This window comes from Vipera berus, assembly GCF_964194415.1.
Source record: "Vipera berus genome assembly, chromosome: 4".
Classification (NCBI taxonomy): Eukaryota; Metazoa; Chordata; class Lepidosauria; order Squamata; family Viperidae; genus Vipera; species Vipera berus.
The window spans coordinates 74,979,623-75,007,359 of record NC_138206.1 but is presented as its reverse complement, the minus strand read 5'-3'; the positions used below and the strand labels follow the sequence as shown (position 1 = coordinate 75,007,359).

At 47.0% G+C, this 27,737-nt stretch overlaps 1 protein-coding gene across 5 annotated transcripts in view; it reads left to right on the top strand.

Annotated features, from left to right (window-relative positions):
• The window catches only part of TBL1X (transducin beta like 1 X-linked), a 298,339-nt gene that overhangs the window by 231,744 nt on the left and 38,858 nt on the right, over window positions 1-27,737 (top strand). For 4 of the 5 annotated variants that reach the window (XM_081327457.1, XM_081327455.1, XM_081327454.1 and 1 more), the window contains 4 exons: window positions 2,316-2,461; window positions 19,199-19,466; window positions 20,008-20,140; window positions 20,387-20,528. In XM_081327457.1, coding sequence (XP_081183583.1) covers window positions 19,256-19,466; window positions 20,008-20,140; window positions 20,387-20,528 — 486 coding nt within the window. In that variant the 5' untranslated portion in view covers window positions 2,316-2,461; window positions 19,199-19,255. The remainder of the gene's footprint in view (window positions 1-2,315; window positions 2,462-19,198; window positions 19,467-20,007; window positions 20,141-20,386; window positions 20,529-27,737) is intronic. The other variant, XM_081327458.1, reaches the window with a different exon arrangement.

Sequence of the window (27,737 nt, the reverse complement as noted above, 5' to 3'; positions counted from 1 at the left end):
TGTTTTTATACCTTGTACTTAGCTCTGGGAAGTCGGGGGGAGGGGGGAATGGGGGGAGGGATAGGGAGGGTTAGGTAGGGGTGGGTGGAGGGAGGGGGGGATTGTTAAAGATAAAATGTACTGTAAAACTTTTCAATAAAAAAAAAAGAAGGTCGGCAGTTTGGCGGGTCGAATCCCGAGTGCTGTGTAACAGAGTGAGTGCCTGTTACTCGTCCCAGTTTCTGCCAACCTAGCAGTTCGAAAGCACGTAAAAATGCAAGTAGAAAAATAGGGACCACTACGGTGGGAAGGTAACAGCGTTCTGTGCGCCTTTGGCGTCTAGTCATGCCGGCCACATGACCACGGAGATGTCCTCGGATAAGCGCTGACTCTTCGGCTTTCAAACGGAGATGAGCACCAGCCCCTAGAGTCGGAAATGACTAGCACACATGTGTGGGGGAACCTTTACCTTTACCTTATTCTACATGTGGTTTTACTAAGGCTTTATAGAGTGGTATTAATACCTCATGTGATCTTTATTGAATCCCTGTTAATGCAATTTAGGATTGCATTGGCTTTTTTGGCTGCCACCGCACACTATTGATTTACCATATTTTCCGGCATATAAGACGACTTTTTAACCCATGAAAATGTTCTCAAAAGTTGGGGGGTCGTCTTATAGGCCCAGTTGTCTTATACGCCGGAAAATAGTACATAAATCAATCGAGCGCCCCTGTTCTTGCAAAGCAACTTCAAGGCTTAGTCCAGTCCCCCCTCCAACGTGACTCTCCCTTCCCACCCCCAAGAGCCTCTAAGCCCCTTCCCCTCCCCCTTGCAAACACCAGACCCCAGGAGCGGCAGGAAGCCCCTTCCCCTCACCCAAGCGGCATCTGAGCATAAGCAGAGCGCGCCCTGCTACCCGTTATCTCTCCCGGCAGTCTGGACAGTGGTACTTGGCGGCCTGGCGACCCTCTCACCCGCAGACCACACAGTGGCCCTCGCCAGCCGGCCTCGGCATGGCCGCCCCAAGCCCAGCTCTCCAGCGCGTCTTCCAGGCCCGCCTGGCCGACCGCCTCCTGGGCGGGGCTTGGCTCCAGACACGGCGGCTGCTCCATCTGCAAATGTACTCTCAAAGCTGGATTGCGCTCAGTTGTGCAGGCTGCCGAAAGGCGGGGAGTCGGAGTTCCCGCGGTGGTTGCGGCTTCTGGCGTGCCGTTTGCAGAGTCTGGCCTGGAAGAGCGTGTCTTGTGAACGCAGCTCTTGCATTTATTCCAAAGGGTGGGTGGAAGGAAAAGCCCCTTTGGGTTTCAAAAGGGAGGCTTTGCACCATCTGCATCAGACGGGGCTGAATTGGGCTTGTGTCGGACACTTGGCAACTGGCATGTAAGTATTTTCCGGCATATAAGATGAAAAATCTTGAAAATCTTCTCAAAAGTCAGGGGTTGTCTTATACGCCCAGTTGTCTTGTACACCGGAAAATACAGTATATTTAATTGATTGTCCACTAAGACTCCAAGATCCCTCTCACAGTTGCTGCTATTAAGCCTGGTTTCACCCAATCTATATGTGTATTTTTGGTTTTTCTTGCCTAAGTGTAAGACTTTACTCTTCTCTACTAGAATTTTATTCTAGTTGTCTAGATAGGGCCCAGTGTTCAAGTCTGTCAAGATCCCTATGGATCTTGAGCTATCATCTAGGGTGTTGGCTATTATACTAGCTCCATTAATCTTTTTTTAATAAAATCTACCTCCCAGACCCCTTATCTTCTTTGTCACTTTTCTCTGCACAGTTTCTAGGGTCTCAGCATCTTTTTTGTATTGTGATGACCAGAACTGGATGCAGTATTCCAAGTGTGGCCTCACTAGTGCAGTATAAAGTGGCTCTATTACTTCATGTGATCTTGAGTATGGTCACTGTTGACAAAGTATCTAATATCTTACAAATATAAGATGCTTCACAGAAAAAAGATCTCCTTAGACTTGATAATGATATGGGATCAATAAACAACTCATTGCATACCAGATCTTTCTGTGACATGTAACCTCTTTCAGAATTGGTTGAACAATATTTATTTTATGTTCCCTTTGATACAAGAAACACTCAGCTCATTTCTATCTAAAGTGCCACTTAAGCTTTATGCTTTAATCATCAAATATATAGAGTAGAAATCATCATCAAGGTGACAGATATGTGGAAATATATGATCTATTAAAGTATATTATTTATGAAGTTTCACTTTTGTTCTGGTCTGGCACAGGATTCAGCTGTGTTGTATTTAGTATATGTGTCACATGGCAGAGAGCTTAGATTTCATATCATGCCTTCCTTTTTCTCAGGTTTCTCCCATTCTGCCTTTACATTTGGAATAGAGAGTCATATTAGCCAATCCAACATCAATGGAACGTTAGTGCCACCTGCTGCCCTTATCTCTATACTTCAGAAAGGCTTACAGTATGTGGAAGCAGAGATAAGCATCAACGAGGCAAGTATCATCTCTTCCTTAGGTAGAAAATATTTAACAATTAGAGCTTGATCAAACTAAGGCAAACTAGTTTGCTTCAGTTGATGCTAATTTTGAAGGATTGAAGAATAACAACCAGACCTGACTTATTTATTAATGATGGTTTTAATTAAAATGGATGTGCTTGTTTTTCTTTAACTGGTGAAAGCCGTTGGTACTTTTTTTATTCTGCTCTTTTGAAAATGATATTTTTATATTTAATTGTATATTACTTTTAATTTCAAATATGACTGTATCAATAAAGTGTAACTAACATGATTTTAATGTTTGTTGAGTGGTTGGATACAATGCAGTTTTGACCTGAAAATTATACTAAACGAGATGCTTTTCAATTTCTTTGGAGACATTCTAAATTGATTTGGAAATTCCTGGAACTTTTGAACAATCTGAAACAGTATTGCAAATGTTGTTTCATATACTGTATAAACAAAGCTGAAAAGGGACTGAGTGGAGTATTCAGCTCTCTGATAACAGATGTGAATGGCCAGTGAGTTTTACACTGCCTAAAACCCACTTATCATAGCACCTTAGTTGCATCACTCTTTTATTAGAATTTGTTGCTTGCTCAGGAATGGAAGTTGGTGTGGGGTGTCAAACTCAATTTCATTGAGGGCCGCATCAGCATTGTGGTTGCCCTCAGGGGGCCGGGTGGGTGTGGCCAGGGTGGGTGCGGTCTACTGGGTGGGCATCGCTAGAGTGCATGTGGCCTACTGGGTGGGCATGGCCAGCTCTATATCATTTGTGTCAAGGATACCTATGGGGGCCTGGGCAGGATTGGGACAGATTTGAGTGTCTCTGTCAGAAGGAGATGGGACCGGGGCAAGTGCCAAGGCATGGTCCACTGGAGGAGCCTCACTGTTCCTCTTAGGCCATGTGTGTGGGGGGCCTGGACAGTGGCATGGAGGTCAAATGCCCAGCCCTCAAGCACCCGGAGCACTAAACCCAGCCCCAATTCCCCAAGGGTGCACCAGCTACACTTACCTCCTCAAGGCTGCTGCTGCTGTGCTTACTCTTCTTAGCCAGGTTGCTTATGATGGGTACAAGGGCAAAGTCAAGAGGGAGGCCCACTCCCTCTCCATGTGAGGAGACCTGGCTTTGTATCCAAAGTTTCCTTAGCAATAGGATGGGAGACCCCCCCAGGATAGGCCAGGAGGAGGGGGCAAGGGGATGGTGAAAGGTTAGCAGGGAAGGACTAAGGCAGGACTTCTCTCAGACCCTCCCTCTTTCCTTCCTTCCTTCCTTCCTTCCTTCCTTCCTTCCTTCCTTCCTTCCTTCCTTCCTTCCTTCAAGTGGTGGGAAAATATTTGAGATGAGGGAGAAAAACAGGCAAGAAACGCAGCTGGGGAAGTGTCATCCTTCGTGAGGAATGAAGAAATGCACCATCACCTGTAAGTGGCCAGCACATGGCTCTCGCCTACTTCACATATCTTGGTGGGCTCTGGGGGAGGGGATGTCATAAGCAGCATGAGACTCGATGTTACCTGTGCAGTGCTGCCCAGCCCCCAGCCTGCCTGGTTTTGGCAGGCAGCGGGGTGCTCTCCTCACAGTGCTGAGAGGCTGAGCCGGGTGGCATGAATCTGAAGAGAAGCTCAATGCTGCCCAGCCCCTAGCCTGCCCGAAGTAGGGAGGGCCATGTGCTGGCCACTTCCAGGCAATGGTGCATTTCTTCATTCCTCACAAAGGGTGATACCTCCCCAGCGTGTGCCAAGTGGGCGGGGCCGACATGGCAGGGGCTGGTCCCTCGCTGTTTCCAGATGGCCTTGTGGAGCTAAGACTGAATGTGTTTCGACATAGATGGCCACCATGAAATTGTACATTGGCTCCCGGCCAGCCTGGGCCAGGGCCAAGGCAGCGGGGACCATTCCCTCACTGTTTCCAGGATGGGTTCGCAGGCCACATGAAACCACTTTGCGGGCCGCATCCGGCCCCCGGGCCTTGTGTTTGACATGTCTGGTGTGGGGGGACAATTGACAATTGACTACAATTGACTAATGGAGATTTTATCAATGCTGTTGGTGTTCAAGTGGTGCTCTAGATGTTTTGGGATTGCATCCAAGAAACCTGCCTCTGTTGGTACTATCTGCATTTTTTTGCCACAGCCATTATACTTCTTTTTATGGGCTTTATATTTTATGGTTCTCTCTCTCCAGTTCTTTCTCTTCTGTTCTGCTATTTCCATATATTGCAACATCCACCATCAAGATTTTTTTTATTTCCTATCAACAACGGTTAAGTCTGGGTGTTGTTTGGCAGGTGTTTGTTTGAATTCTAAAATCCCAGAGAATTAACTTCTAAAATCCCAGAGAATTAGCTCATACATACATACATACATACATACATACATACATACATACATACAAAAATGTGAATTCTTATTATCACCTTCATAGATGAAATTCTATTCAGTCTGTAAATGAATACTACAGATTTATGCCTCCCTAAACTCACTTTTTAGATAACTTTGTAATGCATTCTACATGTAGCATGAAATTTTACCAAATATATATTTAGATTGCAAACAAATATTTGCATGTAATAATATTACTCACAATGGATTTCTGATATTGTTTGACGTCAGGTGTTAACTGTGCTACACAGAAATCATTATTAACAAGTGTTTCTTGCTAAGGCTCATTTATTTGAGACCATTATTTTGTATTGCACTTAGAAGATAATTCATTTTCTGTACATGTCTGTTTGGTTGGTTTTACTTGCAATATGTTACGTAAATTATAAGCCAATTACTATATTGTGAATAGAAAAATTATTTAAAAACCGGTTTATACATATTAAAATATCTCAATGTTTTAGGTATGGAATAATGCATATGCTGTTTGCTTTGCTAATCATAATCAAATGTGATAGGATAATTAAAAATAATAATGTTGTCAGGTCAAAGTCAGAACTAGGGTAGAACTTCAAAAAATTCAGAGTCTTTGTTCGATAAATTCTGATTGTTCTTAATTTTCCAGTCCTTGAAAAGGGTGACTTAAGATTATATTGGTGTTCTTAATTTTATTAATTCATTTGATTTGTTTATATGACCAACCATCTCACCTAATGTGACTCTGATGAACATAAATCCAATAAAGCAATACTGTATATAAAAACAATCATACACACACACACAAACACACACACACACGTGAGGATTCATTGGCAATTGCTCTGTGGATTAGCATTGATCTGCTTGTGGCTGGACTTAATTGGAACAGTTAAGGGGACAGTATACACGTGTGTGTGTATACTGTCCCATACACACATAACTGTGGTTTAGTGGGTTTATTAATATTCCTCCGCAACTCCCTTCACCAAAACCCCAGAACTGTTCCAATTAAGTCCAGCCACAAACAGATCAATGCTAATCCACAGAGCAATTGCCAATGAATCCTCAGTGCACTTGAAAGTTTCCCAGTCAAAATGAACCCACCAGGCAAACGTACACCCACAATACAAGAGGGTTCACAAGGCATGATCCAAGTCAAGGTACAGTGTCAATCCAAAGCAAGGCAAGAATCACAATGACCAGAAAACACACAACTAGGAAATGAACACATTGTTCTCAGCATCACTTCCATCTGTCTGCTGTGCTAAATAGCCAGTTTCTGGTGCAGCCCATCAAGAAGCGCAAGGCTTTCTCCTTGTGAGTAATCTGACTGACCTTATTTGCTCCTGCCTTTTCTCTGCTCTAAGGGACGCGGTGGCTCAGTGGGTTAGGACGCTGAGCTTGTCAATTAGATGGTCGGCAGTTTGGCAGGTCGAATCCCGAGTGCCCGTGTAGCAGAGTGAGCGCCTGTTACTCGTCCCAGCTTCTGCCAACCTAGCAGTTCAAAAGCACGTTAAATAAGCAAGTAGAAAAATAGGGACCACTACGGTGGGAAGGTAACAGCGTTCCGTGCGCCTTTGGTGTCTAGTCATGCCGGCCACATGACCACGGAGATGTTCTGAGACAAGCGCTGGCTCTTCGGCTTTGAAACGGAGATGAGCACCGGCCCCTAGAGTCGGAAACGACTAGCACGCATGTGCGGGGGAACCTTTACCTTTACCTTTTACCTTTCTCTGCCCTATGTGTTCTTGAATCAGGTGCAGAAAGCAGTTCTTCCTCATCACTGATTATGGTCTCTTGCTTTCTAGCCTCACCACTAGACCATTGGTGCTGAACCAATGGCACGTGTGCCAGAGGCGGCACCCGGAGCGCCCTCTGTGGGCACACACCATCGCCCCAGCACATGTGGTCTCCAAAGGTTCGCCATCACTGGCCTAAGGCCAGCCAGCCTGGAGCTGCCGTTGGGGAGGTGCCCCCTCCACCTGGGGAGCAGTGCAGACATGCCTCGCTTATGGGTGGGCAGGGTGGGGCCTCGTGGAGGAGGAGGAGGAGCTCATCTCTCCATGATAAGCTGCAGCTGCGCTTGGCGGGCAACCTGTAGGAGCCCGACCCCATCATGTGGCCATGTAGTTGCAGTTCACCCCACTGTACCTGCTGCTCTGGCGGTGCCTCCAAATGACCCACCATCCTCCAGTGGATGTTTTCCTTCCTGTGTGCTGGGTGATGACGGGATGGTGCCGGCAAACCTGGCTGTGTCCCAGCTGCAGGGGAGGTTGCAGGAGAGGCAGTGCTGGCTGCAGTCATGGTCAGTATGGTGCAGCGGGCCTGGTGGATGCAGGCAGCTGATCTCCTCCCAAAGCCCAAACTCATAGGAATGGATGGAAAATATCTGGCAGCAAGAAGGGAAATCTAAAGAAATGGTGGACAGTGCCCTGCAAGCAGAACATGAAATGGCACTCTGCGAGGGGTGGGTTGTGGCAGTGGGAGCCGGACGCCATGTGAGGGGTGGGTCAGAGTGGTGGGGTGGGGAAAGTAGTGGCTGGCGGTGGAGCGCTTCTCATTCTCCAGCATGATAGATGGAGAATCCACGAATGGGTTAACTCTGTCTTCCTGCCCAATTAGACTAAGTCTGTCAAATTTGCCATGCCTGTCCTGGGCCAGGATACCTCCCAGTCACGACTTAGTCTGTGCCCAGAATAGATGTGATAATTTTGGCTTCCAGTTTGCAGACTGAATTCATTGAGCAGGTTGTATGGTTCTTTACTTTCCATTCATCAATTCTCCATTTCGCTCTTTGCGTTGGGATCAGCGCAGCTCCTAACCGCTCAGCAGATTTTCCTCTCCCTTTGGAGCTTCAACCTCCAGGAAGCATTTGGCTTTCAGCCACTGCAGAAGGCCCTCTCCACAGACCTCAGCCTACATTCCTTCTTCATCTCTCTAGCTACGCTGGGATCAGCACAGTGCCATACTGGGTAAAGGTGCCCTTCTTACTCTGCAGTCTCCAGAAAGCCCCAGGCCTCCGTCCCTTATCGCAGCGTGCTTGTTGCGGGTGCCATTTTGGAAGCCACATGGGGAGATTTTCTCTGGAAATCTTCTGCTGCTTTTCAAGCATGCCTGTAACAGCTTTCCTTACTGGCTCTCCCGATTGTCAGCCTAACCCTTCTGAGAGTTTTCCTCAGTAGCGGCCGCCGTTTTAGGTGCCGCTATTGCTCCAGGTGTGGCCTGTCTCTGCCAGCCTCAGGGGCGTGGAGTGCATGCTTCTTTGAGCTAGAGGAATTAGAGCATATTGCCACCCACTGCTTGACTTCATAGGTAAAGCAGGCGCAGGGGTTCTTTTATACTTCTTTTCTTCCAGCCACTGCAGAAGGCTCTGGGATCAGAGCTTTTCTTTTGACCATGGCATCAAGGCCGTAGAGAGATAATATTACAGGCCACACATTTGAGGTTATAGTGGCCATCAGTTCTGGCTGTTCCTACAACATCAGGTCCAATCACCTTTACCTCACCTCCCTACTTACATTCTCTGGACAAGCCTCTCAGAAATGGATGGTCAATTACAGGAGGCAACAGTTATAGCCCTAGGACCCAGCCTAGGTGTTTCCTCGTCCACTCCAACAGACGATGTGTGCTGGCCGTGCCATTCTTGGCCTTGCTGCCACCAACTAGGACTAGTGAGCTGGCCGTTATCACTGAGGTGATCTTGCCGCCACTAAGTGAGCTACGTGTGAGCTGGCCATTATCACTGAGGTGATCTTGCCACCACAGTAGACCTGTCCAGTGCACCAAAGGTGCTTTCAACTGGTATTACGGCCATCAGGAGCATTGCAGGTGTGCCAGTGTCCATTAAGTTGGTCCTGCAGCCACCATTGCCCTAGAGTACTTGTTGATCCCTGTGAGGTGGCATACAGCCACAGGTCAGTACTCTGATCCTCTACTTGAGATCCCTCTCAGCATACCACTGAGATATCTCCCATTGTGATGGCAGACAACATGGCACCTCAGTCTTCGCACGGTGCCCCCAACAGTTCTGGGCAGCCAAAGCACAAGTCCTCCAAGCTGGAGGCCGCTGGGAAACTCAAGGCCAAGGCCATTTCTGTCAAAAGGCCCTCCAAAGCAGCAGAGAAAGAGGCCAGCAGGAGACACCAAGCCTTAGAGAAACAGTTTTCCAAAGCCCAGAAACAAGGCATGATGGGCTCTGACCATGTCTCCTCTCCTCTTGTAGAGGACTCAGGATTTGGCCCACATCTTGCTCCTCCCACCTTGTCTGCCCAAAGGGCTTGGTCTCCAGATGGGGACGCTGGCCAATCCTACTTTCCCAGGGCTGAACAGGAGGAGATAATTCCCTTCACCCAGGGACCCAACCTTCGACTGGCTCCTCCTATCAACACAGTCAAGACCTGAGGCCACCTTTACGCCCACAGCAGCTGGTCTTTGACTCTCAGAAGTGCAGGGAGCGTAGTCATCAGAGCAATTACAGGCCCTGATCTCCCAGGCGATTGCCCAGGGGTTGGCCTCGACACAGCAACAAAGGTCTGGACCTGATTCGGTGGCCTCAATGACCCCGTCTTATCTCTCCCAGTCAGGAGCTCCAGACTTTTCCGATCTTATTTCTCCTGCCCGGTCTTCTTGCAGCAGAGTATTGTTCTCTGAGGAGTACGACCCAGTGGACCTGCCACTCTCAGAAGATGACGATCTTGCTCCAGACCCTCCTCCCTATTCAATCCAGTGCTCTTCAAATCATTGCTCCATAAGGCCAGCGCTACTGCTAAGATTGATCCTGACCAGGTTGCCCAACCTGATCCATCCACCAGCCCCAGGACTTAGGCAAGTTAGTGGCTGCTTCGGAGTACATGGCAGATGCGTCACTACACGCTGCCAGATTCTCATCTTGAGCCATAGCCTCCAATGTCACTCCTCGCAGGCTCAAACACTGGCGAGTGGATGTTAAATCCAAGTGGCGCTTGGCTGCCCCGTACTGTGGTGATGAGCTGTTTGGAGAGGCCTTGACACCTTATTTGGTGGAAAACAAGGACAAACATAAGGTGATGTCTCATCTCGTTAGACGGGCAGATAAACGGCCTACCCCGTACGCCCATAGACAGTCTTTCTGATCAGGGTCAGGGTCGGAGTTTGCTCCGCCCTCCTGCTCCTTCCCTCCCAGGTCAGACCATCAAGTTGACTGATCTGGGACCAGAAACAGACCCAGGCCGCAATTTAAGGCCAAACGGCCCTTTCGAGGCACGGGGGCCGTCCCTTCAGAAGATCCAAATGACTTCAGGGAGGCCCCCCCAATTGGTGGCAGATTGACTCTCTTTGCTCAGAAATGGGAGACCACCACCACAGACTCTTGGGTCCTCGACACAATCAGGTGTGGCCTGTCTCTAGAATTTATATCCAACCCCCAGAGCGCTTCATTTCTTGTCCACTGTCAAAAAATCCAATCAGGAGAGCTCTCATGACAGAGGCTATTCGGCACCTCTTGGAAATAAGGGTCATAAAACCAATACCGGCTGGACAGCTAGGAAGGGGGTTCTATTCCATCCTATTCATCGTTCCAAAGGCTTTGGGAGGATGGAGGGAAATTATCAACCTAAAGGGGCTGAACTCTTATCTTGCATACAAGAAATTCAACATGCAAACGCTACAGTCCATCTTGGCCAGCATCAGGAGAGGAGTCTTCCTGACGTCTGTTGACCTCACGGAAGCATACCTCCACATCCCCATCCTTCCCGACCACCGGAGGTTCCTCAGGTTCTGTTACACAAACCACCATCATCAATACAGAGCCTTACCGTTCGGTCTCTCATCGGCTCCAAGTGTATTTACAAAGATTTTGGTGGCACTGGCCACGCATTTGAGGTCAGTTCCAGTACACATCCAGTTCTACCTGGACAACATCCTCATCCAATCCCTTTCTGTTCAGACGGCTCAATCGGACCTGGCCTTGTCTATCAAGACCCTCCAAGACCATGTGTTCTCGGTGAACTTTCAAAATAATAATAAACCTTTATTGTCAAAGTACAACATGTGTACATTGAGATTAGCTGAGCCTCCCCCCGTGCTCTCTCCCCCCAACACACAGTGACAACAAACCCTCCACACCATGTGAACCAACTACACCACACACCGGCCTCCCAAGTCAATTCTGCATAGGTTCACAGAGATTATATCCCATTCAAAAGCCTAACAGCCCACGGATAAAAGCTGTTTTTCAGCCTGTTGGTACGGCTAGCTATACTCCTATATCTCCTACCCGATGGTAGGAGAGTAAAGAGATACCGTCCAGGGTGTGAGTCATCCCTGAGAATTTTCCTCACTCTTCCAAGGCAACGAGCCCTGGCAATGTCATTCAGTGGTGTCAGGGGACAGCCCACAATGTCTTGTGCTGTGCTCACTACCCTCTGTAATACTTTCCTGTCCGCAGCTGTCAGACCAGCATACCAAACCACAATACCATACGAGAGGATGCTCTCTATAGTAGACCGGTAAAAGGGGGTCATAAGCCGTTGTTCTACCCTGTTCTTCCACAAGACCCTAAGAAAGTGAAGCCTCTGTTGGGCCTTTCTAGCCACCTGGGTTGTATTAACTTTTCAGGTCAGATCTTCACAGAGGTAGACTCCCAGAAAAGAGCCAGACAGTTCCCTCAACCTGCCTTCTTCACCTGGGCGCAGTCATAGACACAAAACTATGCAGAGTCTATCTATCTCAGGAACATCAGGACAGCATCCGAGCCCTGGTCCTCCAGGTCCAAAAGGAGCGTGTAGTTACACTGGCCATTCTCTCCCAATTGTTAGGGAAGATGGTTTCCTGCATGGCGATAGTGCCATGGGCCATACTACACTCCAGTAACCAGCAATGGTTTTTGCTCCCGTTTCAGAGACTGGGCACCAGCTCCTCCAACCAAAGGGTAAGGGTTCCATCTCAGACCCTAAGATCCCTCCAGTGGTGGACCTCCCCAGTGGTAGCCAGAGGCTCATTATTCAAGGAGCCCGTTCGGCTCACCCTAACTACGGATGCCAGTTTGTTTGGCTGGGGAACGCACCTAAGGTCACAGTTGGCTCAGATCCGGTGGTCCCGGTCAGACCTGAAGCACAACTTAAACTGGTTGGAGCTCAGAGCCATACATCTGGCCCTACACCACTTCCACAACAGGGTGGTGAGACAACATGTCCTGGTACTCACGGACAATGTGGCGGCAAAAGCCCATGTGAACCAGCAAGGGGGTACCCATTCCAGGTCCCTTATGACCGAGGCCCAGTTGTTGGGATCCTGGGCAGACCAACCTCTTCTCCCTCAGGAGAAGCAGATGCAGCAGGCGGATTTTCTGAGCAGGTCGACAGTGGATCACTCTTGAGTGGCGCCTGCATCCCGATCTCTTCGGGGAGATATCAGAGAGGTTTGGTCATCCGGTACTGGATTTGTTCGCTTCTCCAGCGAACTCCCAGCTTCCAAGGTTTTTCTCCTGGTACCCCTCTCTAGGGGCAGAGAGAACAGATGCCCGCCGCAGTCCATGGCCTGGGAGCTTGCTATATGCATTCCCGCCTCTCCCTCTGATCCCGGCAGTCATCCACAAGATACTGCAAGAACGAGCAGAGGTGATATTTGTTGCATCACATTGGCCAAGATGGCCATGGTTTGCCGACCTCGTGAGCCTTTTCATCTCTCCCCCGTGGGGGATTCCTCCAGGTCATATTACACTCAGCCAGGGAGCTCTGCAACATCCATAATCCCAGTGGCTCCAATTAACCGCCTGGCACTTGAACGGCGGCTCCTGACACGTGAGTCCTATTCGCCGGGCATAATTGTGATGATTCAGGCCTCCAGATGGCCTACAAGAAACAGAATCTATGACTCCACTTGGAGAAGTTTCTGTCACTGGTGGGCAAAGAACCAGTTAGATCTCTCAGCTATTACCATTCCGAGGATTTTGGACTATTTATTGGAGGGGCTCAACAAGGGTTTGGCACCCAATACTATCCGCAGACAAGTGGCGGCTCTATCCACAGCACTTACATGTGGCAATTCAGAGCCATTGGCTCAACATCCTGTGGTACACTCATTTCTCAAGGGAGCAACCAACACCAAACCACCCGTGGTTCACCAGTATCTCTCTTGGGATTTGCCGCGGGTCTTGCAGGCCCTTACCTCACCTCCATTTGAACCCATCAGAACCTGTACACTGCGGTTCTTGACAATCAAGGTAGCCTTCTTGATAGCCATCATGTCGGCTAGCAGCATTTCTGAACTGGCAACTCTATCAGAGAGGACTTACGCGTCTTTCATGATGACAAGATGGTCCTTCAATTGGATCACTCCTTATTCCAAAAGTCAATACCTTGTTTCACAGAATGCAGGAGGTAATTCTGCCAGATTTTTGTCCTCATCCATTTCATGACTTGGAACGTCAATGGTACACCCTGGACATCCACAGGGCCTTACGCCACTACTTTAAGCAGACAGCGTCCTTTCGCAAGTCGGAAGCCCTCTTTGTTTCCTTTCAACCTTCTACTTTGGGGCAGAAGGTTTCTGCTTCCACTATAGGCATGTGGATCAGGGCTTGTATTGCAGGGGCGTACCAATCACATTCACTGTCAGTTCCAAGTCATATCACTGCTCACTCCACTCGCAGCGCTGCAACTTCCATGGCGTGGGCAATACAGGTGTCCATTAGGGATATTTGTAGGGCGGCAACATGGTCTTTGCCTTTCCCCTTCATGAGGCATTATAAACTGGATAGGTTTGCATCCGCAGATGCCTCATTCGGTTGGAGAGTGCTACAAGAAGTAGTGCCACAGGGTGGGACACAGGCCCAGATTGATTCCCTCCCATAAGGACAGGGCGGCTTTGGTATGTCCTATTCGTGGATTCTCCATCTATCATGCTGGAGAAGGGGCGTTGTCTTACCTGAACGCCTTTTCTCAGCATGATGATGGAGAATCCACACCCACCCCTTAGTGTCCGTCAGGTCCTGTGTCCGGGGTATGGGAGCCAACACGTTGGACTGTCATCAATAGCTTTGCCTTCGTCGTGACTGGGAGGTATCCTGGCCCAGGAGAGGCATGGCAAATTTGACAGACTTAGTCTAATTGGGCAGGAAGACAGAGTTAACCCATTCGTGGATTCTCCATCATCATGCTGAGAAAAGGCGTTCAGGTAAGACAACACCCCTTCTCATTGCATTTTTTTCTCCCTGACCTTTAAACCATTTTTTAAATCACAAGAGTTGTATCACGGAAAAAGCTGAATGGAATACAACTGGCTCATGGCTGAATGGAATACAATTGCCTCCTTGGACTTACCATCTTATCGCCCGTCAATAACAACCCCACAAAACCCCCAATAAATCCCAGTGGTGGGATTTATTTCATAGAACCAGTACCTAATTTATTATTTATTTATTTTATTTTAATTCCATTTATATCCCGCCCTTCTCCGAAGACTCAGGGCGGCTTACAAGCTTAGCAGTAGCCTTCATTCTATGTATATGCCTGCTTATTAGGGCTTTCACACACACCCCACAAGCGGCATTATTACAAAGTCAGCTTAATTGCCCCCAACAATCTTGGTCCTCATTTTACCTACCTCAGAAGGATGGAAGGCTGAGTCAACCTTGAGCCTGGTGGGATGCGAACCTGCACTAATTGCAGGCAGCTGGTGTTACTTAAGGAGGCATTAGCCCACTGCTCCACCAAGGCTCCTTAAAGGTGGTAATTTATTTTGAGTTTGGAGAACTGGCCCAGAAATGGTCAGACTAACATTCAGTCACGTGCCTCCAATCCCTTCCTTCCTTGCTGCAATCTGGCTTTGCAGCAAGCAAGGTGGTTGGATGCATGTGAATGCACGGTAGTCTGGCGTCTCAAAAAACCTGGGTTTTTTTCCTGCTGACAAGTGAAAATACTCCACCTTACCTGAGACTGGTTTTTTTCTCCACTCGATGTTCACTGCCAGACTGTTTTATTTGGTGAAGCAGAATGGGAAGGATCCACATTCTGCAGCAAGTAAACTTTAAAGAGAGTTTTAAAAGTATGGCAGAGAAAATAATCCACCTTACGTGGGATCAGGGGTTTTTTCTCTGCTTCCCTCTCACACCTCAGTACTACCACAGCCGCCAGCCACTCACACAGGTCGATTAGGCCCACCGCCCAGAGCTGCACGCCCGCCCAGCATGAAGGAGGTGAAGCGGTCAGCTAGGAAGCCCCACTTAGAGGTGGTAGAGCATGCCCAGGGCCAGCAGACAAAAGGCCACCCCGAGCGGGGAAAGCCAGATCCCCATCAGTGTCATGGCCACCCAGGCCCAGCAGAGATGGAGGGAGACACAAGCCTAGCTGGGACTGGAGGGCCATGGCGCCGATGGAGATCTGGCTTTCCCCGCTTGGGGTGGCCTTTGGCTTGCTGGGCATGGGCGTGCTCTACCACCTCTAATCGAGCTTGCTAGCCAGCTGTTTCACCTCCTTTGTGCTGGGCGGGCCAGGTGCTCCAGGCAGTGGTGGTAGCCTAATGGACTTTCACAAGCTGCTGGCACTGGTGGCCCGAGGCGGGGCTAAGGGGAACAGGCTCCATGTGCAGGCCAAGGGCAAGATCTGCGAGGGTGCCAAGGAGATGACCAGCAGCAACCTGCTCTCCAATCACAAGCAAAAACACATGGGATGGAGTAGGTGCATCCGGCAGTCTGTATCATGTGCTTCCCCCCCCCTCCTTACTCTGCCTGCTGCTGGAGGGCTGGCCCAGTATTGGCAGTGGGCTGCAGAGCCCCGGAGTGCACCGGTCGAGGGGCAGGCAGGCTGTGGCTACTGACGGACACTGTTGGCCCCCATGCGCTCACTGTGTGCGGGGGCCGATGGTGTCAGGCAACGGCTGCCCTAGCCCCTGCCTCGCCTTGCAGCAATGGCACCCCTGCCCTGCCCCCTGCCTTGCCTCACCTTTCAGGATGAGCCTCCTGCCCATCATCCCACCTTCCAGAGACCCCCTGGATCTCCCCCAACCCTGTCCGGTCCCCACAGGTGTCCCTCCCCATAAGCAACATCAAGGTGGCCACGTCCACCCCGGCCATGCCCACCCAGTGTGCCATGACTATCGCAGCCATGCCCATCCAGTGGCCATGCCCATCCAGTCTGCCACGCCCACTGTAGCTGCGCCTGAGTGGGCCACGCCCACCCAGCAATACATAAGTGGGTTTTGGGTTGCAGTTTGGGCACTCAGTCTCTAAAAGTTTCAACATCATTGCACTAGACCAAATCGGCTAAAATTAAAATATACAAGGTATGGATTTCATTCATCCCCCAAGTAGACTAAAATATGATCAGGGCTCAAAAGTACTACAGGTTTATACACAAGAATCTAATCTGTTATTTATTGTTCAAAGCTTTTTTTGTGCCAGATAAGAATCAATGAACTTCAAGGAGGGGCTACACTTAGATCTTTTATGGAGGTATAGAGACTCCAAACTGATGATGCATTTGACCCCACCCTTGGGCTTATCTTGGTCATCTTCTACATATGATTTTTAATTCTAAATTGCTCTTAAAAAGTAGAAGAGAGGTACATTATGCTATTATAGACCAGGGCTTTACAACCAGTGGTATGTGGGCACCTGGCAGGTGGTACATGACCCTGCCTAGCCTAGACAAGTGTAGCAGGGGGGAGGAAATGAGCTAAAGCAGCGCAGCACAGGACTTACCATGAGAGAGTCATCAGGAGCTGCTGGGGCGAGACAAAGGCCCCAGGATCAGCACTTCCAATACACCCGGAAGAGAAAGGAGGAGAAGAGCAGAGACAGGAGAGGATATAAAAGGAGTCAATTTTGGTGAGAGAGGGAGAGAAAAAGATGCAGCCCTGAGACTAGTAGTCAGCTGGACCTGCACCAAAAAGGAGCAGGTGGGGGGAGAGAAGAAAGGAGATAAAACAAGGTGGCTGGGAGCTGATCTACAACTTCATGACAGCCATCCATGCTGGGCGCACACACAGTTGGCAGCAAAAAACAGGCAAGAAACACAGCTGGGGAAGTGTTGCCCTCCATGAAGAATGAAGAAAGGCACCATTGGCTGGAGGTAGCAACCAATTGGCCTTCGCCCACTTTACACATCTGGCTCTGTAGGCTCCAGAGGAGGGGGTACTGTAAGCGGGGTGAGAGTCCACATTACCTGTGTGATGCTGCCCAGTCCACTCAGTTTCCGCAGACAGCAGCATGCTCTCCTCACAACGCAGAGAGGCTGCGCCAGGCAAGGTGAAACTGTCAACAAGCCAAATCTGCCTGGGCACATGCACAAGAGGCAGTAAGCACACATCCCAGGTGATCGTTCTGCCCCGCAGACTGACTGCATTCTGAGTGCTTCCGTTTTACCCGGGACACCAGGCCCTTTGCACTCGGCGCCTCCTATGTGCACACCTAGGCAGGTTTGGCTTCTGGCCAGCTTTGCCTTGCCCAGCCCCAAGGGATGGTGCCTTTCCTCATTCCTTGTGAGGGTAACACCTCCCCAGCTGTGTTTCTTGTCTTTCTCCCTCCCTCATCGCAAATATCTTCCCACCACAAGGCTGTGCGACTCTTGTCCAGGAGTGACCATTCAAGCCATGGCCACTGACAGCACGACCACCGGCCATGCTGGCAACGTCTCCCCCTCCCCTTGTCCCTTCCTGGGCACGGAGGGAGGAAGTAAGGAGATGGAAATGAGGAGGGAGGGAAGGAGGGAGGGAAACAGGAAGGAATGAGATGGGAATGAGAAAGAGGGAGGCAGGGAAGGAGGGAAACAGGAAGGAAGGAAGGAGATGGGAATGTGAAAGGAGGGAGGGATACAGGAAGAAAGGAGATGGGAATGAGAAAGAGGCAGGAAAGGAGGGTAACAGGAAGGAAGGAAGGAGACAGGAATGAGAAAGGGAGGTAGGCAGGGAAACAGGAAGGAAGGGAAGGAAGGAGATGGGAATGAGAAGCAGAGAGGGGGGAAGGAGGGAGGTGGAAACGAAGGAAGGGAAGGAAGGAGGTGGGAATGAGAAACGAGGGAAAGAGGAAGGAAGGAGGAAGCATGGAAGGAAGGAGGAAGATTGGAATGAGAGGGAGGGAGGGTCTGAAGGAAGTCCTCCCTTAGCACTTGGCCATAAGCAGCCCTGCTTCTCTTTTGCCATCCCTTTGCCCCCTCCTCCTGGCCTATCCTGGTGGTCTCTCATCCTATCGCTAAGGATGCTTTGGTTACAAAGGTAGGTCTCCTTGCATGGAGAGGAAGTGGGCCTCCCTCTGACTCACACACTTTGCCCTCCTGCACCCACCATGAGCAACCTGGCCAAGGAGAGTGAGCACAGTAGCAGCAGCCTTGAGATAAGTGCAGCTGGATGCTCCCCTTGGGGAAGTGGGACTAGACTCCATTGGGCTGTGGGGTCCTGGTGCCCCGGGAGCTTGAGGGTCAGGCTGGGCACTTGTTCTCACCGCCCAGGCCTCTGGGCAGCCCGCACCACCGTCCTGGAGTCCCCCACACAGCCCAAGAGGGATGGCGGGGCTCCTCCAGTGGACCATTGGCTTTGTCAAAAGGCTTTAAAGATCACAAGACCCTGGGACACTGTGACCATCATAAATATGAATCAGTTGCCAAGCATCTGAATATAAATCACATGACCCTGAGGATGCTGCAGCGGTCATAAGTGTGAAAAATGGACACCTCCTTCCTTCCCTTCCTTCCTGTTTTCCAGTGCCATTGTAACTTTGAATAGTCAGTAAGAGAACTGTTGTAAGTCAAGGACTATCTGTACTTTATCACTCTTTTCCGGTTTTTGTTTTTTTTTTGGTCATCAAGTTTTTGACACCTTGCTAGGCGACTGGTGGTACTCAAATATTGCCATATCCTAAAAGTGGTACAATTGGTAAAAAGGTTGAAAAGCCGTTATAGACTATATAGCTATGTGATTCATCCAATGTTGGACTAGAAATACTTTTGCTGATCTAAAAAGGAATTTTGTTATGTTCTTATTTAATCTTCATGAGAAAAAAAGAAATAAAATGACTTTTCTGAATCTCCGCAAATCCAGCCTTTGTAAATCAAGATTCCAGATCAAAAGGTTTCAAATGAAACCTTACTTTTGTTAAGTATAATTTTATGTGATACTCTGAGCAATGTCTTCTGAGGATAAGTCAAAATATTTTTCTTGTTCTTAAGTATGTGACTCAATTTCATTGTCAGTATGTGACTTCTATAATTTATTTTGTGATTAATCATTCACATTTTTTTCATGGTTGCATAGTAGTCTAGCAAGTTTGTAGTAAAAATTCTATAGATTCAATTGAAGACTAATTTCAGATTACATGGTAATTGCATTCTGCTTAACTAGTATTTCACCTTATTTTTCAGGAAAAACTTTAATTCCTTTTCTTTTCTTCTTTCTATTCCTAGGATGGTACAGTGTTTGATGGCAGACCTATAGAGTCATTATCTCTGATAGATGCAGTAATGCCTGATGTAGTGCAAACTCGGCAGCAGGCTTTCAGGGAGAAATTAGCACAGCAGCAAGCTAGTGCAGCAACAGCTGTAGCTACAATAGCAACAGCAGCCACAACTACTACAACAGCCACAGCAACAACTACTGCTGTCCCACAGCAAAATACACCAAAGACTGGAGAAGCCACTGTGAATGGAGAGGAGAATGGGGCGCATGCAATAAGTAAGTTAAACTATGTTTTCTAATGAGTATGTTTACATCAAATGCAAATTTATGTGACAAAGCTAGAGATAGATAGATGATAGATGATAGATAGATAGATAGATAGATAGATAGATAGATAGATAGATAGATAGATAGATAATCTTTGAACTCTAGACATTATAAGATTTTTATGCTCCAAGACCAAAAGCCACAGACACATTGCCCTCATTTTAGCCTTACATGTCAGTTGATGCCTTTTTACTATTGTCTTTTGTGTTCAGGTTATTACATGATTACCAAATAAGCATTCTGAAATTCTAAATTGTATTGACATGTTTAAGTATTATAAGTTTTCGTTGGTCGTCATATGCTGGGAATAGTAAGTGGGCTTAACCTGCCTTGATGTCAGTCAATAATGGGGGAAAATTTAACATTTCCAATCAATATTTTATGATTAATCCAATTTTCCTATTAGTTTTGTTACTGGTGTTTTACTTTCATTGTTCCTATTTTCACTGTACTTAGTATTAGTTTACATAGATTTATGCATGTTTTGCAGATAATCACTCAAAACCAATGGAAATCGATGGGGATGTTGAAATTTCTTCTAACAAAGCAACAGTTCTTCGGGGTCATGAATCAGAGGTGTTCATCTGTGCCTGGAATCCTGTTAGTGATCTACTAGCATCAGGGTAAATTAGCATTAAAACAAATGTGAACTTTTTGATACGTTTCATTCTTGCCCAGCAATATCAACTCTAGTAACAACAGTAAATAGAATTTGGCAGATAATCTTTGTTCTTGGAAGGAAGGCATGTGCGCATACAAAGAAATGGATTTCCTACTTATATATAATAATATTGTTTCAAAACAATATTTTGAGCCAACAGAGCCCCAAGCTTTTTTTTGTGAGTAATATGTGTATTCATTCTTTTTAGATCTGGTGATTCCACTGCCAGAATATGGAATCTTAATGAAAACAGCAATGGTAGTTCCACACAACTAGTTTTGAGGCACTGTATAAGAGAAGGAGGGCATGATGTTCCCAGCAATAAGGATGTAACATCGCTAGACTGGAATGTAAGTTAACAGATAAAACTCTTCTGTTATCTATAAAATACAGCTTGTGTATAAAATATAACATCCTTGTGTTTGTGTATATGTACATACATACATACATACATGTGTGTGTGTGTGTGTGTGTGTGTGTGTGTGTGAAGGGTCCAATAGATGAGACCAAACAAATCAGAACTCTGAGGCTAGAAACTTCCTCAAAGAACATGTTAATTGGTTACATAGTATTCGCATGGTCAGAAGTGAAACCAAGTCTGAAATTCCCTCCAAAGAGACACACTATTACAATGTTAAACTTCTCACCCCCCTCCCATCTTTGCTGCAACCTAGAATGAGCAAGATGGCTGTAGCCAGGTTCGTTGTAGAGTTGATAGTCGGACGCCCTAAGAAGAGAGCAAATCCTGTAGAGGAAACAAAAATACAAGTTAGAAATCCCCCCTGGGTTTCTGAGGATGTTTATCATAAAGTCTCTGTATTTATCTGCTTTCACATCTGTACATTTCACCCAGGTAGCTTCTGATAAGGGGTAACTCTTCCACTGAACTAAATATTGTAATTTACTCTTATACAATCTAGAATCCAAGATAACATTTTATCTCATAATAAATTTCTCCCTCTACTAAAATGGGACCAGGCACCATTTTAAGAATCGGCTGTAAGGACAATTCTGTGACTGGTTTTAACAGACTGCAATAGAAAATGGGGTGAACTTTCCCTAATAGCCATGGCAGTTTTAATTGAACTGTGACAGGATTTAAAATTCTGATTATGGGAAAAGGACCAAGAAACGTAGGTCCCATTTTTTTGCTAGGCAGTTTCAAACTTAGATATTTAGTGGAGAGGCAAACCTTCTCCCCCACATGGAATGGCCTCTAGGCTAAAGCTTTCTTTACGTTTCCCCAAACAGTTTGTAATGAGGTCACTCACTGATCTAGGGTCTGTGAAGGAGGAGGTTCTTGGGAATATTTGGGCATAGGGACAAATTCCCAATCAGTAGCTACTTTAAATGGAGTAAGTCCAGTGCTACTGTGTACAGTGTTGTTGTACGCTACTTTGGCGAAAGGCAGGAGGTCCACCCAGTTAGTCTGTTGGTAATTTACATAGCATCTGAGATATTGTTCCACCATTGCGTTCGTACATTCAGCCAATCCATTTGTACAGATAAAAGCCCCTGGATAGATCCAATCAATTTTACAAACTCCCTCCAAATGTTTGCGGTAAAATGAACCCTCCTATCTGATATAATCCTTTTTGTTGCTCCATGGAGTCAATAGATGTGTTTTAAAAATAACCTGGCTAGTTTTGGGGCAGATGGGAGTCCTGAAGAAGCAATTAAATGAGCTTGCTTTGAAAAAAGATCAATGACAGTCCAGATTACTGTGCTCCCCCTGCTTTTGGGTCATTCCACAGTAAAGTCCATGGCTATCTCCTCCCAGGACTGGGAAGGATTGGCCACCTGTTGCAATAGCCCAGGAGGTTTTCCAAGGTGCTTTTTCATAGCTGCTCAGGTAGCACAGCTTTGTAACTTTGTAACTAACTTTCAATGTCTTTTTTCATGCCTGGCCACCAAAACTGCTGCCACACCAAATGCAAAGTTTTTAGAAAACCAAAATGATCAGCTTGTTTTGCATCATGATTACATTGAAGGGCTGGAACTCTGAGGGATACCGAAAGGTATAGTTTTGAACCCTTCCAGGCTAGTCCATCTTGATAGGTCAGTAGTGATCTATTGTCTTTGAACCAGGGGTCTGTTCTGAGTTCCTCTTTGAGTTTTTCCATTAGTGGACTATCAGGCTTGTCAGATTTCCTCTGCATTTGACCTTTCATGGTTACTTGAGAGGTTGACTATCATAGAGGAATGATGGAATTAATAACTTCCTCCCAATGGAGTTTATATTGGGGCATTCTAGACAGAGCATCTGCCAGGAAGTTTTTCCCCCCAGGGAGGTATCTGAGGGTGAAATACTGTGCCCACCTAACTTGCTTAGGGGACAACTTTTTAGGGCAGGGGTAGGCAACCTCAGCTCTTTTATGACTCATGGACTTCAACTCCCAGAATTCCTGAGTCAGCATAGCTCACTCAGGAATTCTGGGAGTTGAAGTCCATGAGTCATAAAAGACCTGAGGTTGCCTACCCGTTCTAGGGGTTTTTAGTGCCTCTAAGTTTTTATCATCAGTCCATACTTCAAAAAAGCATTTTGCTCCCTTCCAGGAAATGACGCCAAGCTAGCAAAGCCCATCCCACCGCAAAAGCCACCTTCTCCCAAACAGCCCATCATCTCTCTGTATCTGAAAGCTTTCTTGAGGTGTAGACGCAAGGTTGTAGATCTCCCGTATTATTTTTCTGTAGGAGAACAGCACCCACAGCAACATCACTTGCATCGGCCTGAATGATGGATGGTTCCTGTGGGTCAGGGTGTTTAAGAACTGGTTCTGCTGCAAACAGTCTAATTGCTGAAAAGCTACCTGGCATTCCATAGTCCATTGCAAATGTTGACAAAGTCAGGGTTCCCCCTCCCGGTTTTTAACAGTCATTGGCATAGTGATTTTCGTAAAACGGGATGAACTGACAATAGAAATTAGCGAACCCCCAAAAAACTTTGAAGTTGCTTACAGGTTCACGGAGGCTGCCATTCTAGCACTGCTTTGGCAGGGTCCCTCACTAGAGATTCGGTAACCTAGGTAGTCAAGGTGCGTCTAAGCTTGGCATAGAAGCTAGCCTTCAACAGCTTCTTAAGCACCTCCCAAACTAACTTGACGTGTTCCTCCATGTTCTCAGTGTAGATGAGGATATCATCAAGGTAAACCAAAAACCCCTTTTATAGGTGATCATGTAACACCTGGTTTATCAGCAGCATAAACATGGCAGGGACTCCTTGGAGTCCAAAAGGCATTACTTTGAACTGAAAACTCTCCAGAGGACAATTGAAGGCTGTCTTCCATTCATCCCCCTTCTCTAATTCACACCCAATAAGTCTAGCTTTGTGAAGATTTTTCTTTTTGCCAGGTGGGCTAGCATGTCTTTCATCAAAGGGAGAGGGGTGCATGTTTTCTATGCTGACAGCTTTTAACCCTATAAAATCCACATAGAGCCTCAAAGATCCATTTTTTTCTTTGAATAGCACTGGGGCAGCCATGTGTGATTTTGCGGGCTGGATAAAGCCTCTGGCCAAATTCTTGTCAATGTATTCTCTCAGTTTTTCCATCTCTCTAGGCATCATAGAATACATTTTTGGCTTTGGGAGTTTGGCATCTGGTAGAATTTCAACTGTGCAGTCGGTAGTTTGGTGAGGAGGAAGTGTGGCACATTCCTTTTTGCTAAAAACCTCCACCAAATCATAATATTCACTGGGAACAAGTTGGATCCCTGGTATTCATTCTATGGCGGCCTTTAAAATCTCGAGGAGTTTCCCCTGGCTTCCAACTGCTGCAGCCCCCTTTATTTCACTGAGGTCAGTGGGCGGGAGGGGTCCTGTTGCCATTGTCAGAGTTGTCCCACCATTCTCCCACCAAATGTTTGGTTGCCACTTATCAAGCCATGCCAAGCCTAGAGTCACAGTCTCTTTCACCTTAGGGATCACCACAAAATGGATGATTTCCCAATGCTGTCCCATTTCCAAACACAATGGCTCGGTTAGGTGTCTTGCAGCGGAACCTCCAATAAGGGACCTATCCACCAGTTCAAACTTCATGGCTAGGGACAACAGTGTAAGTACTGTAGGGAGGTTGATTAGGTTTCTGGTGCAACCTGAGTCTATTAGAACATCTAAATCTGTTTGGGCCCCCATCTTTGGCACTATAATTTTGGCAGGAATATTGAAAGCTGAGATGGGTCAACTTACCATCGGATCATCTTCACCATCCTCATCGCTATTGTAAGGTGCCGGTAGGGGCAGGTGCTCGGGTGGAGATCTTGCTTCTCCCTTGGAAGGAGAGGAGATCTGGACAGCTTGCTCCTGTTGAGCCCAATTAGACTTTTCTCATCTGGCTCATGGTGGTTTCCTCAACTTGGCAGTCGGGGTGGGTGCACTCTTGATTTGGGGGGCAGGAGCCAGGCACTCTGCGGCTCGGTGACCTTGCTGACCACATCTGAAGCACTTGATGGGAGTTCCAGCAGATGCTCTGAGAGCGCTAGCCACAGAGGCAGACTGAAGGCGTCGACCAAATAAGCGTTTCTCCGGTCCCCATCTTGGTTTCAACTCCACAGTTGCTGGCTTCTTGGGCCATCCAGCTCAATGTCTAGGGTCAGCGCCAAACTATACCACTCTCAGAGTCAGTTTGGAATTCCCCCGTAGATACACACTTAGAGTAGGTCATAGTCCAGCCCTTGCTTGGAAGTAGTGGATCAACAATTGCTCTGGCCACTGTCCTAAGTGACCAGTGACTCTCCGGAATTCCCAGACATATTCTTTTGCTGAGTGACCATTATGTCTCAAACGGTGGATCCCTTTTTCTGCTTGCAGGGCTTGGGATTCATTCTCAAACCTTGCCCTCAATTGCTCCATAAATAGGTTTATGTCCAGAAGTTCTGGGACTTCCTTGTCATGCAAATTGGTCACCCACTAAGCTGCTTCCCCCTCCAAGTTGGCTGTCACTGCATTCACCATTGTGGCATCGTCAGGGTAGGCATAAACATAGCGATTGAAGTGGGCCCACACTTGATTCAGGAAGAAAGGTAACTTCTCAGGGTTTCCATCAAATGTGGGCTTGATAGGGGTGGCTTGAGATGTTGCAGGGCCACATACACTGTGCTGGGCTCTCGGGCTCGCAGCTTGATGGTGCTGCATAGGGTTTGGTTGATATCAGGGCCTTGATATTGCTGCTGAATGGGGAGTGGGTAATGGAGCATGGGCCCCAGCTATGGGACTGGGACTCCAGCGGGGAGTGGAAGAGGTGGATAGGTCTTTGCCTTAACCCCCCATTAAACACTCGCACTGTGCAGTAGGAACCACTTCTCTGACTTCCAGCTGGTCAAACGTCTCCTTCAGCTGTTTGACCGAGGGACTGTGGACTGCCATCTGGTTCTTCCACTCTGTGGAGTTGTCCCAACCAGTCGACCCCTTCCCCTTCTATGCTGTAGATGAAGAACCATGGAGCAGAAATAACAAAACCTCCTCTTGAGCAGTCCTGGGGTGTTTCTGTGCTGAGGGGCAGTCTCTGCCTGGTAGAGGGTCGCCAGGATCATGATTCCCTCTTGTGGCACCAACTTCCCAGGTTGGATTATCTGCTTCTTCATCATTAGGCCTTCTTCAATGACCGGAGCAGCCATTTGTGCTCTGCCAGTCAAATCCCCACTGCGACTAGCAGTGGATTCCTATCTCTTCTCAATACCAAAATCTTTGCTGTGTCTTCGCTGTCCTCCCAAAATGGTGGGTAGGCAACCGGGGCTCAGGCCCCCAGGAAAAATAACATTTTGAGTGAGACTTGGTTTAATGTCAAGGTTCCGCTAGACAAGACCAAACAAATCGGACCTCCAAGGCTAGACTTTCTCAAATAACATGTTTATTGGTTATAGTATATTGGCATGGTCAAAAATGAAACCAAGTCTGAAATTCCCTCCAAAGAATCACACTATCCTCCCATCTTTGTGTGTGGCAACCTAGAATGAGCAAGATGACTGCCGCTATGTTTGTTGTAGAGTTGAATATGTGTGTGTATACACACACACATACATACACATGCATACATACATATATACATACACGTGAATCAATGAATAAATAAATAAATAAATGAGAGCCAGCTTAGTCACTACGATTAAGGCACCAGGCTACAAACCAGGAGACCATGAGGTCTAATATGAAACTGCAAAGTGACTTTGGGCCAGTCACTCTCAACCCACAACATCATATTCAGGTGACAGGCTGGTTGGTCAATTCATGTTGCTATCAAAGGATTAACACTCAGTTGATCGAAAAACAAAGTAGAACCTGTACTTAGAAAATTATAGATATAAATACTGTATTTCCTCCAATTTTTCCTTGCAGTTATAATAGTACTTTATATTAGCACAGATGTAAGCAATTTAATGCCTTCTAGAAGTTTTGGATAATGGTTCAGTAGTTTCCACCAGCATTATCCATTATTTTAAATGTGTGCTAATAGTCGTCTTATACCCAGAATCAATATTTTCTGCAGGAACAGTTTATTTTTTAGAAAATTGTAGTTAGGAACCATTTGTTAATATATTCAAACTAAAAATACATATATGATATTTAAATAAAATAATATATTTCTAAAGATCCAGCGAGAATCTATCCTATATTTTTTTATTTTTCAAAGTTACAAAGTTTGGAATTTGTAGTTTAGAAAATGATTCAGAAAATACATTAAAAAAGAGATAACAAATGGAGCTTCTGGTAGCGCTGCCGCGCCGAATGGCGACATTCTGAAGCCGCCCGATCCTGGGAAGTGTCAAAGCGCTCGGAGGCAGCGAAAATCAGCTGTCCCACAGCGCTGGAGCTTCTCCCTTGGGAGAAGAGGGAGAGGCGAGCCTGCCTGGGTACAGGTAGAGCTCCCCTGCGATTCTCCCAAGTAGTTTGGGGGATAACAGGGTGAGCCCCCTCGGAGCCCAGGCTTTCTCCGCTCTCAGGACGTTTTCGCTCCAAAAGGAGTGGAACCAGATGCGACATCTGCACCTGCTGCTTAGATGGGACTGTGAGTATTTTGTTTCTTTGAGAAGCAGGCAGAGCAAAGCAGGAAGATCTGAATTTTCAAGTTGGATTTTAACTTTAACTCAGCTTCATTATCTTCTTCAAGTTTCAAGTTTGAATGGAGTAAAAATGGCGCTGGAATGTTTCTTTCCTGTGTGAAGTGACTGCGTTGGAAAACTGTTATATTTTGCTACAAAGCAAGAGATACAATTTGCAACTGACTTTACCCAGTATCGGATTTTGTTTATTTGAAAGCCTGTTCCCTTTTTTCTTATTGAAGGTTAAGAACTTTGGGAGAATTTTTATTTTTTCTTTCCTTTTCCTTCTTTTTTTTCTTTCTTCTGAACTTTGATTCTGCTGGGTGAAAGAGGAAATCGAAACCTAAGAGATGGCTGCAAGATGTGGGGGAGGGCCTCCAATTTCTAAGAATGTTATTTCTTCACCTTTACCACAAGCTGTAGGGCAGACTTCGATTAAACCTACAGTACAACCACCCTCCCCCCCCTCCTGCATTTACATTGACAGACATTCAGCGAGTTGTGATGCAGTCAACACAAGTCTT